The sequence below is a fragment of the Falco cherrug genome, chromosome 11 (assembly GCF_023634085.1).
Source record: "Falco cherrug isolate bFalChe1 chromosome 11, bFalChe1.pri, whole genome shotgun sequence".
Lineage (NCBI taxonomy): Eukaryota > Metazoa > Chordata > Aves > Falconiformes > Falconidae > Falco > Falco cherrug.
This window is the reverse complement of record NC_073707.1, coordinates 16,279,780-16,294,380: the sequence shown is the minus strand read 5'-3', so window position 1 is coordinate 16,294,380 and position 14,601 is coordinate 16,279,780. Positions and strand designations below refer to the sequence as shown.

Genomic DNA, 14,601 nt, shown 5'->3' with positions numbered 1-14,601 from the left:
TACTGATAGGATGGCACCTTCCTAAGTGTACAGCATGAACCCTTCTCTGAACTATCTCTTGCAGCACTTTCCACTAAAGGGTGACTCTTTGTAGGTTTGTAGGAAGCAATTATGGTACTAAAGCTTCCTTTTGTAGCAGTAAACCAAAGATGAGTGGGAAGCAGATGCATTAATCTGAGTTGGGGGGCAGGAGGGGTGGGGGGTAGAAGGTATTTACTGTCACTTTCTTGACTGTATCTATATTGTAACCATTGTGTATTGAAGAATTGTGCCCTTGTGGCTTAAGTTCCCAGTGATGCCATAGTATTTACTTTGAATGGGAGCAATTTGGAAGTGATATTGAGAGACACACAACAAGATCTTTTCTGAAAGTGGTGCAGTTGACTGTTCCTTTCAGTTATGGGCAGTTTCAGAATGTTGGTATGGAGTAATTGAAAAATAAGCACCTCTATTATCGCATGCCATTAAAAAAAAGAGTTAAAACAAGTAAGTATTCTAGTACATGGGACCACTTCAATCTGCTGATTGTCACTCTTCTGAAATCTTTAGAAACAGCAGTATTTAAGCAGGATATCAATTTGACATAAATGCTGTGGTGTTGCAGTTCTATGTGAAAGTATGATACTTCATAAAAATTGTGAAGTTTTCAGAATATAATATGTATGTGTTCTTTTGCATTTGAGGTGGAAGGCTAAATGAGAAATAATAGATCCTTGTTAGCTGCCTATATAGAGGGCATTGGTATAAACAGAATCTGCAAAACACTTTGGACTGACCTTTTTCAAATACTAAAGCAAGAAGAATGCTTTTGTCAGTTACCTTACTCCTGAACAAGAAGTAGGCCAAAAACGTTTGGTTTTGGACCAGTCTTGATATAGTAACTGTTAATATCTTACCTGAGACTTGTGTAAAAACTACACTTAATGTTTGAATCTGTGGAGAAGAAGATGGAGTATTTCTGAGGAGAGACAGTAGGTTTTCCTTACATGGTTTATTTAATCTGTGCTTTTGCTTTTATTTATCTCACTTTTGACAGAAGTAAAAGGGTGTTTGTTTAGTTTTGTAGACTTCATCTTTGGAAGCATTTAACACCTCACTTTTAGCTGCTGATGGACATGACTGTAGGTGAAATTTTGTCTATTAACTAACTTCAAAAGGTATTTTTTTTTAATATGTACAGAGTAACTCTTTGAGGACAGGTTCAAGTTGTTTTTTTATTACGGTTTTGCTAAGGAAGGCTAAGGGCTGGCAGTTTCCATGAGATTGTTTTTATATAAACACTGCAAACTAAATGGTGGGTCACTTGTCAACTTCTCTGTGTTACTCTGAATTGAGTGTCTGCTTGTGAATTGAAATGCATATCAGCAGACAGTTTTGTCCAGTTGAGTGAAGCTTTGGAGCAAGTCATGAAACTGTCTTTAAGTTGGGGGTGCGGATGGACCAGAAACAAGCAAAAAAAAAAAAAAAACAAACCCCAAAACCCAAACAAAAACGCCAAAACACTTGCAGGTGCAGCAAGGCTCAGTCTTCCTTGATTTGCCCTTGTGAATGGAAATGGATGAACAGAAGCTCATAAAAAATTAACTTATTTTTCATCATTAATGAGGAGCTTAGCCTCTCAAAATACTTGTTGCTGGAATATTTGTTTAAATGAGGCTTCTGAATGAAGGATACATTAATGGAAAAGAATAAAGAGCATGTAACTGGGTAAGTTATGAATTAAAGGCCTTGAATTATGGTCAAAAGTACTGGTACCTTACAACCTTTAACAAAAGTTAATCTTCCAGCTGCCTATGTACCTTTCATAGCACGCACTTCTGCAAGCATTGCGCTTTTGTTTCTAGCTCAGACTATTCTAACTACCTTTGTATGTAAGTTAACTTTTAACGAGACCTTAAACAAGCTGTGACAACCTTAACATAAATTGGGACAATGATACTTGTTAGTTGGTGTATGGCTAAAGTTGTCTTAACTCAATCCTGCAGTCTCTCCAAATTGTCAATCTGCTTGCTATCATACAGACCTTAGAGAAAGGGATTTAATGTCATGTTTTTAACTGACATGCTACTACATGTACAGTTGCTATTGTGTACCTCTTCTTTGCAACGCATACAAGGTGAATGATTAAACTCAATGAAAAGTGAGAGCACAGTGTAGGTCTTTAGAACAATAAAAAAAATCTTTGTCATTTGAACTCCTCATGTTTCTAGTGTAACCTTTCTGCTCTGGCTATGAGTGTTATTTCTACTGATAGTTAGATGGATAAAGAAAATAAAGCAAGTGCAAATAGTCTGCACGATACAGTATTCACGATCCCCAGGCTATGATTGTAGCTCTATTGGTCCATATAAATCGGCTGTTGGTATGAAATCATGTTTGTAAAATTTCTAAGAACCTGAAGGGTTTAAAGGTGAAAGTGGAGACGCCTGGAACAGGTGGAAACTCTTCAGTGGAAGATTTAAGTACTTGATGTTTTGATATATTGCTTTAGTTATATTTTAGTTGAAAAGATCTCCAATGGTTTGTGTTCTGTGAATACTTAAAGCACTAGGTTAAATCCAGTTCTGATTGAAGCAAACCAAAAATTTTAAGGTAAAATAGCCTTTTAAAATATATTTAGAATAAATGAACCCTGATCAGTTAGCTTACATAAAAAATGAGATTCATGCCAAGTGTAAATTATGTAATAACTCCTGTTCCTCCCATAATAAAAACATTTCAAGGGGAAAATTAAATTACACGCCTTAATCTTTTGTTGGGAGAAGGAAAATCTAAACACTCAAGATTAGGTGAAACTATTCCCAAGTTTACCTTGATGGATCTGCTATTGTGAGCTAAAGATCTAACTATTTTATTTCACTTGCTTTTGATAGCAAAAATGATTTCTTCTAGTATGAGAAATAAAAACAGATTACTGGAGTATGGAGAAGATGCTGTTAATCTGATATTTTCAGACTATTATGCTCTTAGGTGAGTCACAGGAAGTTTTGCATCTGTGCTGTCTAGGTCCATTCATCAGTTTGAAAAACTGATTAAATGAGAATACTTGGGGGGGGGGGGGGGGCGGGGAATAAACAGAGGAAGGAAAGTTTTCAAGAAAAACAGTCATGTTACAGAAGTTTTACCACTTAGCCTCTGTAGGCAGATAATCATGTGGTTGTCACTTAGGTGGTTAGGTGTGGGTTTTTTTGGTGGTGGTTTTTTTTTTTTTTTTTTTTGGTACTAAGGGTTATGTTAAAGTTCATGTTGAAATCATTAAGAGGATGGTGAAACTCCCTGGTCAATAGCAGGCTTAGGTCTGCCTTTGGTACTGGATTTCTGGCATTTGATTGGAAGAAGCTGTTTGAAAGCTTGTGGAACTCTTCTTCCTCTTCCACTTACTCTTTTGGCCTAAACATTTTGGTGTTTTGGGTCATGGGTTGGATCAGGACACTGAAATCTGAAGTTACATTTCTCCCCTTCCCCTATATGATTCAAAGATGTTTGCATAGCTCAACTCAAAGAACTAGATAGCCTAGGTTAATAGTATAAGCATGTACTCAGCAGTTGTTTAACTCTGAAACGTTGCTTCTTCCAGCACTGATACTAGGCTAGTTTGAAGCCTCATTAAAGTTAGCGGTGCTTGGGGTTTCAGTGTAGGAAGTATATGAGCAGTAGAGTTTTCCTGGTGGCAGCTGAGTCAAAACTGTGTTTTATCCAGGGAAGTACAAATAAGATGTCTCTTGCCTCGGCAGTTATTTATACTATGCTGTTTTAACTGCTGATGAGCTGTCCCTGAGTCTTGCAGATGATAATTCTGATTGGTTTTGAAGATAGGTGTGGAATATATAAAGATATAACTTAAGACTTAAATTTTATCTATGGTATAGTATGATCTTTGCCCTAAAGTCAGAGTTAATACAATACAGTTCTTTGCATACAATACAATTTTTTTGCATGTAGCTGAAAGCTGCTTGGAAGATCTGTTGTGGCTTCTTGATGTGAAACTCTTTCTCTGTGTGTCTTTTTCTGACATCACAGGTTTTCTGTCTCATCTGGCTGCCTTCCTTGCTAGCGTGCATTTCTTCATTCCTCTTACTTCAGCTGTTACCAAACGGCTCCCAGTCCTTTGAATTGGTGGATCTGCAGTCAGAAAATAACTGGCGGGGTTGAGTTTTCCTACTGAGTCGAGCTGGTTGCATTCCTATTCTGAGCAATTGATTTTGTTAAACTCAAGAGCCAAGAGACAAACTTTTAAAAACTTGTAGCTGGATAAAGTCTTAACACATGAAATCTTGAGGTTGATGAGTATGTATCTGTTTATGAGAAGACATCTTTGACAGGTGCTCTAATCTTGTGCCTTACTGTGCTACCTTAATGTTTAAGTGAATAATTCTGTAACTGCACAACAGAAAAAATTGAATTTTATCTGCACAGCTCAGATGTGAGAATGTTGTATACATCTAAAACTACTAAATAATCATGCGCTTTACAACGCAGTTAAAATGGTAGTGATTTGTAACTGTACCAGGTGATTCTTTTGAAATGTCGCTTTGATGTTAGGTGTTGATATGTAAAAATCTGAAGCTATAAACTACTATTTATAAATGGTCCAAAAAGCAAATAATAGTTCCACCTGCGGGTTTGTATGTGTCTTGGAATCCTGATAGCTTTCTGTTTTGACTTTCTGCTGACAGGTCACATTTTGGGCAGGCAAAACATAAGGCACATAGCCCTCCTGAGAGTAGAAAATCCATTTCAAAGACACCCAAAGTGCAGTCTAATACTACTTCTGAACAGTCCAAGGGACACTTTTCTAAAAGGTAATTGCACTTCATATTCATATGTTAACCAGTGTTATGAGCTTCACAACTGTGTATAGTTATACAGAGTGCTTATGAAATGTATGACTGATAGATTTTTAACTAATCCAGGTATTGCATTCAGTGGATAGGTTTCAGTGTTTCACGTTCTATTTTTGTTTCTTTTTATAATTTACCAACTAAGAGCATTACATCAGTGATGGGGAGGAAATGATTTCTGCGTAACTAGTACTGGAAAACTTGCACAGTCTTTCTCCTCTTCCTACTTCATGTGGGGGGAAGATTGCCCAAGGAGTTCTGAGCAATGTCCAGTATGAATTGAAACATTTAATAATCTAAAGTATGCCTGTGTTCAGGGTAGTAATCTTGGTCGCGCTTTGACTGCCTTTTGTGTACTTCTGCTATACATGCACTGGAACAGTTTTCTATCATGTAGAAGGGGATTTTGCCATTTTTGTGTGTGATTAATTGCCATCGATTTCAAGATGGTGAAACTACCTTTTCATTAAGAGTCTTCCTTAACTAGAATCCAGTTATGACTAGTTATGCATGACTGAACACTCTTTACGCTCTTGTGGGACTTAGATTCTCAAACATTCAGATGATAGCTTCAAGGCTTGGAGTTTTTTCCTTTTTTTTATCAGTTCGACGTACCTATTAAAAAAAATCAGATAGTAAAATCTACCCAAGTTACCTCATATCTTCCTCATTAAAAAAAGCAGAGCACTGTGCAATTTGTTCTAATTTTCATGCTAGCGAAGATTTGCCATGACTGTTCTCATACAGGCATTTTTTTCTTGTTTCAATGTAAACTTAATAATCAACAATAATAATCTTACCTGATGTTTCCTTTATTATTAGAGAACGCTGACATTTATTTTGCAAAACTATTGCAACTGTGAGGTTTCTAGAGTTCAACATTAACACTGTTCTTGCTTACTTCTACAGAGGCTGTAGTTCATCTACTGTTTTAATACCACAACAAGAAGATCCAGAGACAGTCAATACTTCAGAAAAGGAAAAAACGGGGCAAGTGCCTAAGAAAGACAATTCTCGAGGAGTTAAACGCAGTGCTAGTTCAGATTACAGGAGGACCGATTCTCCTAGCTCTGCTAAAAGACCCAAAGCACTTCAACACACTGAAAGTTCCTTGGAAACTAAGAAGCCACATACTAAATCTAAAAGAAGACATTTAGACCAAGAACAGCAGAAGTCCACACAATTGCCATCAACAAGCAAGGCTCACACCAGAAAGGGTGGAGCTGCTGGTAGCTCCCGAAGTCTGAAAAGGAAAAGGACAGAAAATCTGTCTTGTATAAAGAGTGGTTCAGCAGTTGAATCAACTGGCGCTGAGGAGAAGTCAGCAAAACTCTCCAAGCTGGCTTCAAAATCAGTGACCTCAGCCAAAGCTGGGTGTAGCACCATCACTGATTCTTCTTCTTCAGCTTCCACATCTTCCTCCTCTTCTGCTGTTGCCTCTGCTGCTTCTGCTGTTCCTCAGGGTGCCAGAGTGAAACAAGGAAAGGACCAGAATAAGGCTAGACGTTCCCGTTCTGCATCCAGCCCCAGCCCAAGAAGGAGCAGCAGGGACAAAGAACAGAGTAAAACAGGTGGCTCTTCAAAGTTTGATTGGGCTGCTCGATTCAGCCCAAAAGTCAGTCTCCCTAAAACAAAACTGTCTCTACCAGGCTCTTCCAAGTCGGAGACATCAAAACCTGGACCTTCAGGACTACAGGCTAAGCTAGCAAGTAAGTCCTATTTTTGTGGAAGAATAAGCATGTATGTTTTAAAATAGTCTTCTAAACAAAAATTTCTATCGTTTTTAGTGATCTTCTTGTGATCTTCCTAAAGAAATTTACTTTTAGTGTGTTCTGCTGAGCTTTTAAGTAAAGGAGTGACTGAAATTATTTACAGCTAAAGCAAATTACTTCAATACAGTCAGTGTTCTATAAGTTTAATTTGCTTCTGTCTTGTAAATCAATATTAAAAAAATATGCAAAATAGTTGAGTGTTGTGATGGGAACATGTATGCTATAAAACTCTTGATTGTTCTTCCTGTCAGATTTCTGTTTTTCCTCTTTTACTTAAGCTATCTGTCCTGAAGTGGGGATGTTAAATGATTGAAAACAAGTAGATAATGTGATTTCTCGTTTCAAGCCCGCTTACCTCATTTTTCCTTACTGTGAGAATATCTTCTCTGATACTACTTCAAAACCAGTAATCTTTTAAACCTAGTGTACCTAGTGCCTCAGATGTTAGTCACTTTATCTTTTTGTTCTTACAAAACATGTCCTCTCTGCCACTGAATTTGAATAGCAGGCTCTGTTCTTGGAAATTGTCACTAAGAAATACAGGCTGTCTCCAAGCAGAGCACCTGCATCAGTGTGCAGATACCTTTGTGGCTCTGCTTTGAACAAAGTGGTTTTTTTTTTTTAAATGTGTTATGCTGCCTTTGTGTACTATATAACATGCTTATAACATGTATTCTTTAAAACTTGATTTAAGAAGTTGGATTCTTAAGCTTGCTTACTGTTGTTCCTTTCTCTGTGTATGGTCGCAAGTAGCCTGTCCCAAATGGGGCATGTCTATAGCTCATACTAATGCAGGAAATATGTGAAATAAACAAGAGCAACTGGTTGTCTTCCTGTATAAGCAATTTATGTGTAGATTTAATTGACCTAACAGGCTTGTTTTGGATAACTTGTGTGTCTGGAGTACTGATTCTGGAATGCCCTAACCTAATTGAGGAAGAGTAGCATTGGGGAAGGGGAGAGGAGTTACATTTTTGTAGCAAGCTTTTCTCTACCTGCTCCATGGTTCAAGACTTCATGGGTGATGAATTCCAGAGTCAAAACTCTGAATCCACAGAGTGGAATGAGAGGGAAGTGCATAGGAATCGGGCAAGAATGGGACTGACCCACCCACAAGTTCTTAGCTAAGTCTGTCACAGGCAACTTTTCAGCAATGAGGACAATCAACAGGGAGGAGAAAGAATTAACTCCATCAAGAGAGTGAAGGCAGCAAGTTACTGGCAAGTGACAAAATTTCAGCAAGTACTGAGAAGGGAAAGGGTGGGATAGCACAATGTAAAGGGAGTGTGTGGAGAATGACTTGAAAAACAGCATTGAGAAGATGAGCCTAAACTGTCTCCACAAAGAATGTCCTGAGAAAGCTAGCTTGACTGGCTTTAGCTCTGTCATGACTTGAAAGTGATCTCTTGCAAAAAGATAAACTGAAGTTGAACTAAGACATTCAAGTGTATGTCACAAAACCAAGTTGGTATGGACTATAAGGCTTGTGTGTATATGTATAAAATGTCACCAGTAGGGGACACAAAGCATGGTGAGGAATGCTTCTAGACTCAGAAGTTACTTTCTCTAGATGGTGTCCCAGTTTGAGGGGGAAAGAAAAGTAGTAACAGGTGATGCTAGAAGTCTGAAACATCTGATTCCTCTTCATTTTACTGTAGATTGCATCAAAACTTATTCCAATGGTTATTATATTGAATATCATTGCTATACTGAATACCACTTTAACACTTCTATTCTAGGTTGAGTTCTTACTTTAACTGTGTTATTTTCAAATAGTCTCACTGTTTGAAAAATAGTGCATTAGAGCTCTTTGACAACAGATTGAAGTGATCTTGGAATCAACGGTAACTATTAGTGTAGAGCTCTTAGAGGAAAAGTCTGTCATACAGCTTCAGTAACTCAAATGTTGGGACAAATACTTTAACAAAATACACATTTTGGATAATGTTGAGAGGTGTCAAGAAAGCAGTAAGAAAATAAACCTCCAGTGTAGGTTTTTAAGGAAGAATGGTTAAGTTCAAATTAATTTTCTGTAGCACGCTAGTACCCTTAGAGGATAAGGAAGCAGGAATAGATGATTTTTTCACATGGATACTAACATCCTAGAGCTTTCTAAAGCAGTAAGGCAAAGTGATCTAAATTATTGAGAGGTGTATAGCTCTCTGCCTGGAAACGTGTCCTTAGAAGTCATAGTAATCCTGTGTAGAAAGTGAAAGCTAAAACTTGGTAGGCTTGCATAGGAGCATAATATCAAACAGATGTTTGAAATGGGGCTTATAGAAGTAGAGGCAGATAAACCAAAAACAAAGCTGCAAGCATAGCTCTTCAAGGAGCTGCAAAAATTGCAGGAAAGATGATGTGTGTGAGTGGTTCTAGGAAGAAAAGTGGGAAGAGAGGGGAGATTATTCTTGCTAGTACATGGTCAGTCATGTCTGTATAAATGCAGTGCTGTTCACTGTGGGGTATTGCATTTCAGGAAGTACAAAAGAATTATTAGTAGTTGTGGTCTTTAAAGAAAAGCCAGAAGAGCTGAGCTGTCTTAGTCTACTGAAGAGAATGAGGAGAGAAGTGGTTGCCATCATTGCAGAAAACTTTCACCTATTGGAGGGCAAAACCCTGAGGTTTCTTGTCTGGTCCTCACTGGATAATTAATAGGTGTTAAATGCAGCCGAGGTGACTTCCAAGGTTTTCAGCTGTACAGCAATCTGTAATTGAGCAGTGATATCACTGAGTAACAGCCGTAGAACTTGTTGGAAGAGCAAAAACAGGCTAGACTAAAGTTTTTCATCTCTCTTTTTGTAGCTGAATATTTTTTGACAGGGGAAAAAAAGCAAGTTCCATGTTTTGCTCTCTTGATTTGACTATTTTGACATCCCTTTCAAGCCCTATATTTTGTAGGGGCTTTTTTACAATGTTGCAAATTGGGTCATCTCACTGATTATGTAACAGTATAAAACCAAGCTTAATTGTGTCTCTGTTGTTATGGAGATCTTTACTGTCCTTTGTGTGTGGTGTCTTGTGGCCCTTAAGTAGGAAGAAGCTGGCAGTGATGACTAGGACAGCGATGAAGGCAGGGTAACTTAGCACAGCTGTCCCTGACTGAGAAGTCTCTACCTAATAGTTTAAGACCCTGGGGGTGGCAGTGGGCAGAGCTGGAGAGGTTATTGGGGTATACTAGAAAGCCACATGAAGGTGAACACAAGAGCCTGAATGATGTATGACTCTTGGCTTCAAGGGATTTGGCAGAAGTGAGGAAGAAAAGAATCTGAAAATAGCTCTGGAACAGTTTATTTGGGGTTGTGGGTGACAGTACTGTCTCTGTGATGGTTGTTAGAGCCTTAAGAATTGTGGGTTTAGGATTGAGGCAATAAGGTGACTGGCTTGGAGAAGGTTTAATTGCAGTGATGGGCTCTGTGGGGCTATAATAGAGCTGGGAACATCTGGGTTGGTACTGAGGGAGGGGAATAGTGGAGTATTAGAGCAACAGGAGGCTGTCTAGTTTTCCCTTGCCACAACTATTTTCACCCCATCTTTATTGCATGAGGAGGAGAGCAGCCCAACACAGGAGCCAATCTGGAGTCTAAACTTGCAGTTTGAACAAGTAAATCTCTACTGATTATCTTTCTGAACTGCAAAATAAGGGCTTTTCAGGTTACGGACTGTAAAAGTTTGACTGATTTTGTTTTGGCTTGGGGAATACACTCAGACTTCAAGTGAATGCAGTACAGCTGCATTCAGGACTTGTTTCTTTCATGCAACAAAAAATGCTTTTTTAAAAAAATGCTGACCAGAAAACACACTTAAATGTGAAGATGTTCTTAAGATTTTTTTGTTTGTTTTGTTTGATTTCTGTTAGGCTATGCTGTTTCAGGTTTAGCCTGTTTGGGTCTATTTTCCTTCTGAGTCATTAACATGAGTGTTTGGCATGCAAATAGGATGATGTCATGGCATCAGCAACAGATCAGTTTGCCATAAGGAAACCTATGCCTGTGCTCTAATTCTGAAGCTTATGCAGTTACTGAATATGAACTGCTTAAAGATAATTTTCTTCTGGTTTATTAAAAGTCCATCTCTGTTCATAAGTCTTACTAGCTCTTTGAAACAGATCTCTTGATAGTTCTGTGTATTACAGAAATAATGTTGAATAAACAGCTTCTGGAGATGAATGTCAAACCAATTCTGAAAGCCCTTGCTATCTATGGCAGTGTGACTGGTGTTGTCCTTCGTCAGGCAGTCACAGGGCATCTCTCTGAATGTGGGTTTTGCCCTCTTTGCCAGCGAAGGCTGGGGGCTGTTAGCCTCCTGCAACCCCTATAGATACAGGACTGACTCAGGCAGGAGTGCACGTTGGCAATGTGTTAATGGAGGATGAAATTTTGGTGACAATGTGAATGAAAGGATGAAAGTTCAGTCCAACGCTGAAGAAATTGGCAGTCCTGAGGTTTTAGGTTCATGTATGTGCCCTTGTAGATACATCAGAGGTAGAGAAGTAAAGACTTGGGAAGAGAAACATGCAGTAAGAGCTGACAAGGAGAACATTATTCCTGAGCAGCGGGAGAAAATGAGCTCAACTCTTCTGGGTGCTCAGGCTGTGATGTAACATACAACTCATCCACCAAGCAGTAACTGGGTAACTCTTCCTATTTTCTAAAACCCTCTTATTGAGGTAATTCAGTTTAAAGAGGTGGTTGGCTAATTTAATGACTCTTACGGAAAAGGACAACCTATTTCACAGCTTCATTGCCCTACTGCTTCCTGGTGTCTCTGCTCATCTGACCCTTGTTAAGCAAGCTCAGCTCACCGAACTGGCAGAATACAAATGGAACGAGAAGGCGTATATGTGGTGTGCGCTCTGTGCATCTAGGAATCGGTTTGGGAGCAATGAGAGATGAGTGTACCAAACTGTTAAACAAGAGTAAGCTGTTAAGCTAGCTCTGCTGTTTTGTGAAACCTTTGCCCTTAGAAGAAATCCTTTTTTGATATAAATCCAGTCAACCTTACTTCACTTAGAGTGGATGTGTGGTGTGTCATTGATAGTCTGTTATTAAGCTGATAACAAGTTACTTAATATTTAGGTCTGACTACTTGAAAATCAGTACCCACAGATTTGAAGTAGTAAGTGGCATGCTGACATAAAGAATTAAAATGTATTTTTAAATTTTTCCACTGAATTACTACTGTAACAGGGTGACTAACTTATTTATCTAAAGCAGGGGTCCTCAAACTGTTTAACCAGGGGGCCGGCGCGCGGATGAAGTGGCAGGCAGTCATCTGCGGCTGTTTGGTTCCCCTCCCCCCCCCCCCCCCCCCCCCCCCCCAACCCCCAGCGGGGGGTGTCTGTAAATACCGGGGGCTGGATTGAGGACCCTGGGAGGCCGTATCCGGCCCACGGGCCGTAGTTTGAGGACCCCTGATGTAAAGGTAAAGCAAAAGCACATCTCATTTAGAACTTCACCATACTGTTACAGGTACCGTACTGAGTAGCGTGCTTTTCAGTATACATAATATGAACTCAGAGTGGTAATCGTGTTTTACTCGTGGAGTAATGCAGTGCTATACCTAGTGCTAGTTAAAGCATGCATTTTCTGTTGTAAAATATAACCAGCTACGAGGGGTAGTTTTGTATCTGTGCGCTTCTACAGCTTAAAGGCTTACGTAGCTATGGCATGGGGTCCTGCTACAACTGTTTCAAACTGGTTTTCTCTTACATATCTATAACATACTCCCCCCACCCCATGTCTTATGGATATAAATAGGATTCGAGTCATCATGTATTTTTGTCATAGCAACTTAAATTTTGGGTTTGAAAGCGTGTGTAGTAAAAATATTATATTTTTTTTAATATTTGAGAAAGTTACATATTTTGTTCTGTATATACAGACCATCTGAAGCTTCAGGTGACTGGCCGGCTTTGGTTTAGTGCTTGGTGCCTGTTAAGTACAAAACCTTGTTGTTTTCCCAAGGTTGCCAGATTTCTTGAGTTAGTAAATCAGGTGTGTGCTAATACCTAAATATCAGGTTAACCTTTATCTCCAGGGAATTCAACTGCACACAGCATTGTGGTGTTGTGTCTAGCATAGTGTTTGAAAGGACTATAGACCAGGTCAGTAATAGTTTTTCAGATCACTTTTCCTTTCCTGTTAAATACGCAGTCAGAAGCTCCGTAGTGAACATGTCATCCCTCAGTACCACAAGGCAGCATTCCTGAAACGTTTTAGGATTAAGGAAATAGACAGGAGCCAGTTTGATAGGTAGTGTGCTCAAAAAACATAGCACTTTGCTATCTTTTTATTTCTGCTTTGTTGCCAGAAGGGGGAGCAGTGGTCCAATATTACCATCTTTTCAAATTTATTTACATCTGTTCTAGTAATAGTATCTCTAAAATGAATGTTATGGGGTTCTCCTTTACTTTATTTATTATAGAGATGGGGGGACGGAAATGTTGAGCTGGGTCTGATGAGGATTTTTAATTTTTGACCTTAACTATCAGCCTTCTGGTTTGGAAGCTGTTATTATAGGATATTTCAGCTTGATAATAACCTTGCTTATTATCAGAGTATGTTGTATTGCATGGGGGTTTTGTGTGTTTAAGGTTTACCTGGTTCTGCAGTGAGATGTGTCATCAGAACAATGGCTTTGTGGCCTAGAGCAAGTTAATATCAGTTGGGTCAGCCTCCCAACAGTGCAAATGCTTCTAAATTAAAAATGTGAACTCCTTTTCCAAAGCTGTGAAGATATGCTTGGTTCCTTGCCTCAAGAAAGCCCTTTTGACAGTGAGAGGGGTTGAAGAGCTGTAGTTGAAATAGGAGCACAAATAATACACATCACAGATCTCAACACTGGCAGTGTTTGATTCCTGGAGGGGCGCATGGTTTTGATTTAAGGTAGTTATTCTTAAGCCACACTAATGTGAATAAAACTGACTGAAAATTATGATTTAGCTAGTGAAAAAGATTAAGTTTATGCTGCACAGATTTACTGGGGGGGAACAGATGCCACCACCACTGCTCTCCCCACAATGTAATTTCTCCTTTTCTCTTTGTCTAAAGCTGAAGTGTCATTTTTTTTTTTTTTTTAAAAAAAGTGGTTTGAACATAAATAAGTGGAAATAATAAACTTGTATCCTGTAAGGTGTTATCTGTTTAGCGTGAGAGACTTGGAAGCTTTTCTGTAACTGTAGTGTGTAGGTTAGGAAAAGGTGTCTAGGTAACAACTTCAAGTTTAATATTACTTGTTTCAAAATAATGAGTAAAAGTAAATACCTGAGCATTTCTCTTAGTAGTATAGCAATTAGTCTAAGGTAACTAGAAGCTAATGTGGGCTTATTGTGGTTCTTATGTTCTTCTACACAGAAGTTTCCTGTATGTAGAAGTTTCATTTCTCTGTAGAACTGCTGTGTATTTAAAAACTGATTTCCTCACGATTCTTAAAATATTATGTAGGTCTAAGAAAATCTACGAAGAAGCGCAGTGAATCACCACCTGCTGAGCTCCCCAGTTTGCGGCGGAGCACACGGCAAAAGACCACGGGCTCCTGTGCTAGCACCAGGTAAAACATTAAGATAATGAAACGAGATTACTGCTGTGGTTGACATGAATGTTGCTTCCATACATAAAACCTGAGCTTGTCTGTCTCTTACTTAGCTATTGTAGAATTAGCTGCAGCTTTTCAGGCCTGCTGGGTTACTCTACACACCACTGTTATGGACAGCGCATAGAATGTGTCACTGTCAGACCTTCAATAAGTCCCTCAGCTGTGGGGGTGAAGGGGAAGATGCATACAAAGTCTATATCACAAGTTTAAGTAATTCTTTCCTTAGGGAGGTGGTGATTTTAAAAAACAACCACTAAACACAAAGAGAGCATGTGCTGAACTCCTGTCATCATGAAAAATAAAATAGATTACTGTTTTGAAAATTAAGTACCACACGGGAGTCTGTTTTAATAGTGTACATTGTTAAGCTGACTCAGCTGGTCAGCAGCTGCATC

The 14,601-nt window shown here is 38.9% G+C and overlaps 1 protein-coding gene across 10 annotated transcripts in view; it reads left to right on the top strand.

Moving 5' to 3' along the window:
* Positions 1 to 14,601, top strand: part of TRIP12 (thyroid hormone receptor interactor 12) — a 79,575-nt gene that overhangs the window by 30,614 nt on the left and 34,360 nt on the right. For 6 of the 10 annotated variants that reach the window (XM_055724011.1, XM_055724015.1, XM_055724013.1 and 3 more), the window contains exons 3-5: positions 4,677 to 4,802; positions 5,751 to 6,550; positions 14,056 to 14,161. In XM_055724011.1, coding sequence (XP_055579986.1) covers positions 4,677 to 4,802; positions 5,751 to 6,550; positions 14,056 to 14,161 — 1,032 coding nt within the window. The remainder of the gene's footprint in view (positions 1 to 4,676; positions 4,803 to 5,750; positions 6,551 to 14,055; positions 14,162 to 14,601) is intronic. The other 4 variants (XM_055724016.1, XM_055724018.1, XM_055724017.1 and 1 more) reach the window with 2 other exon arrangements.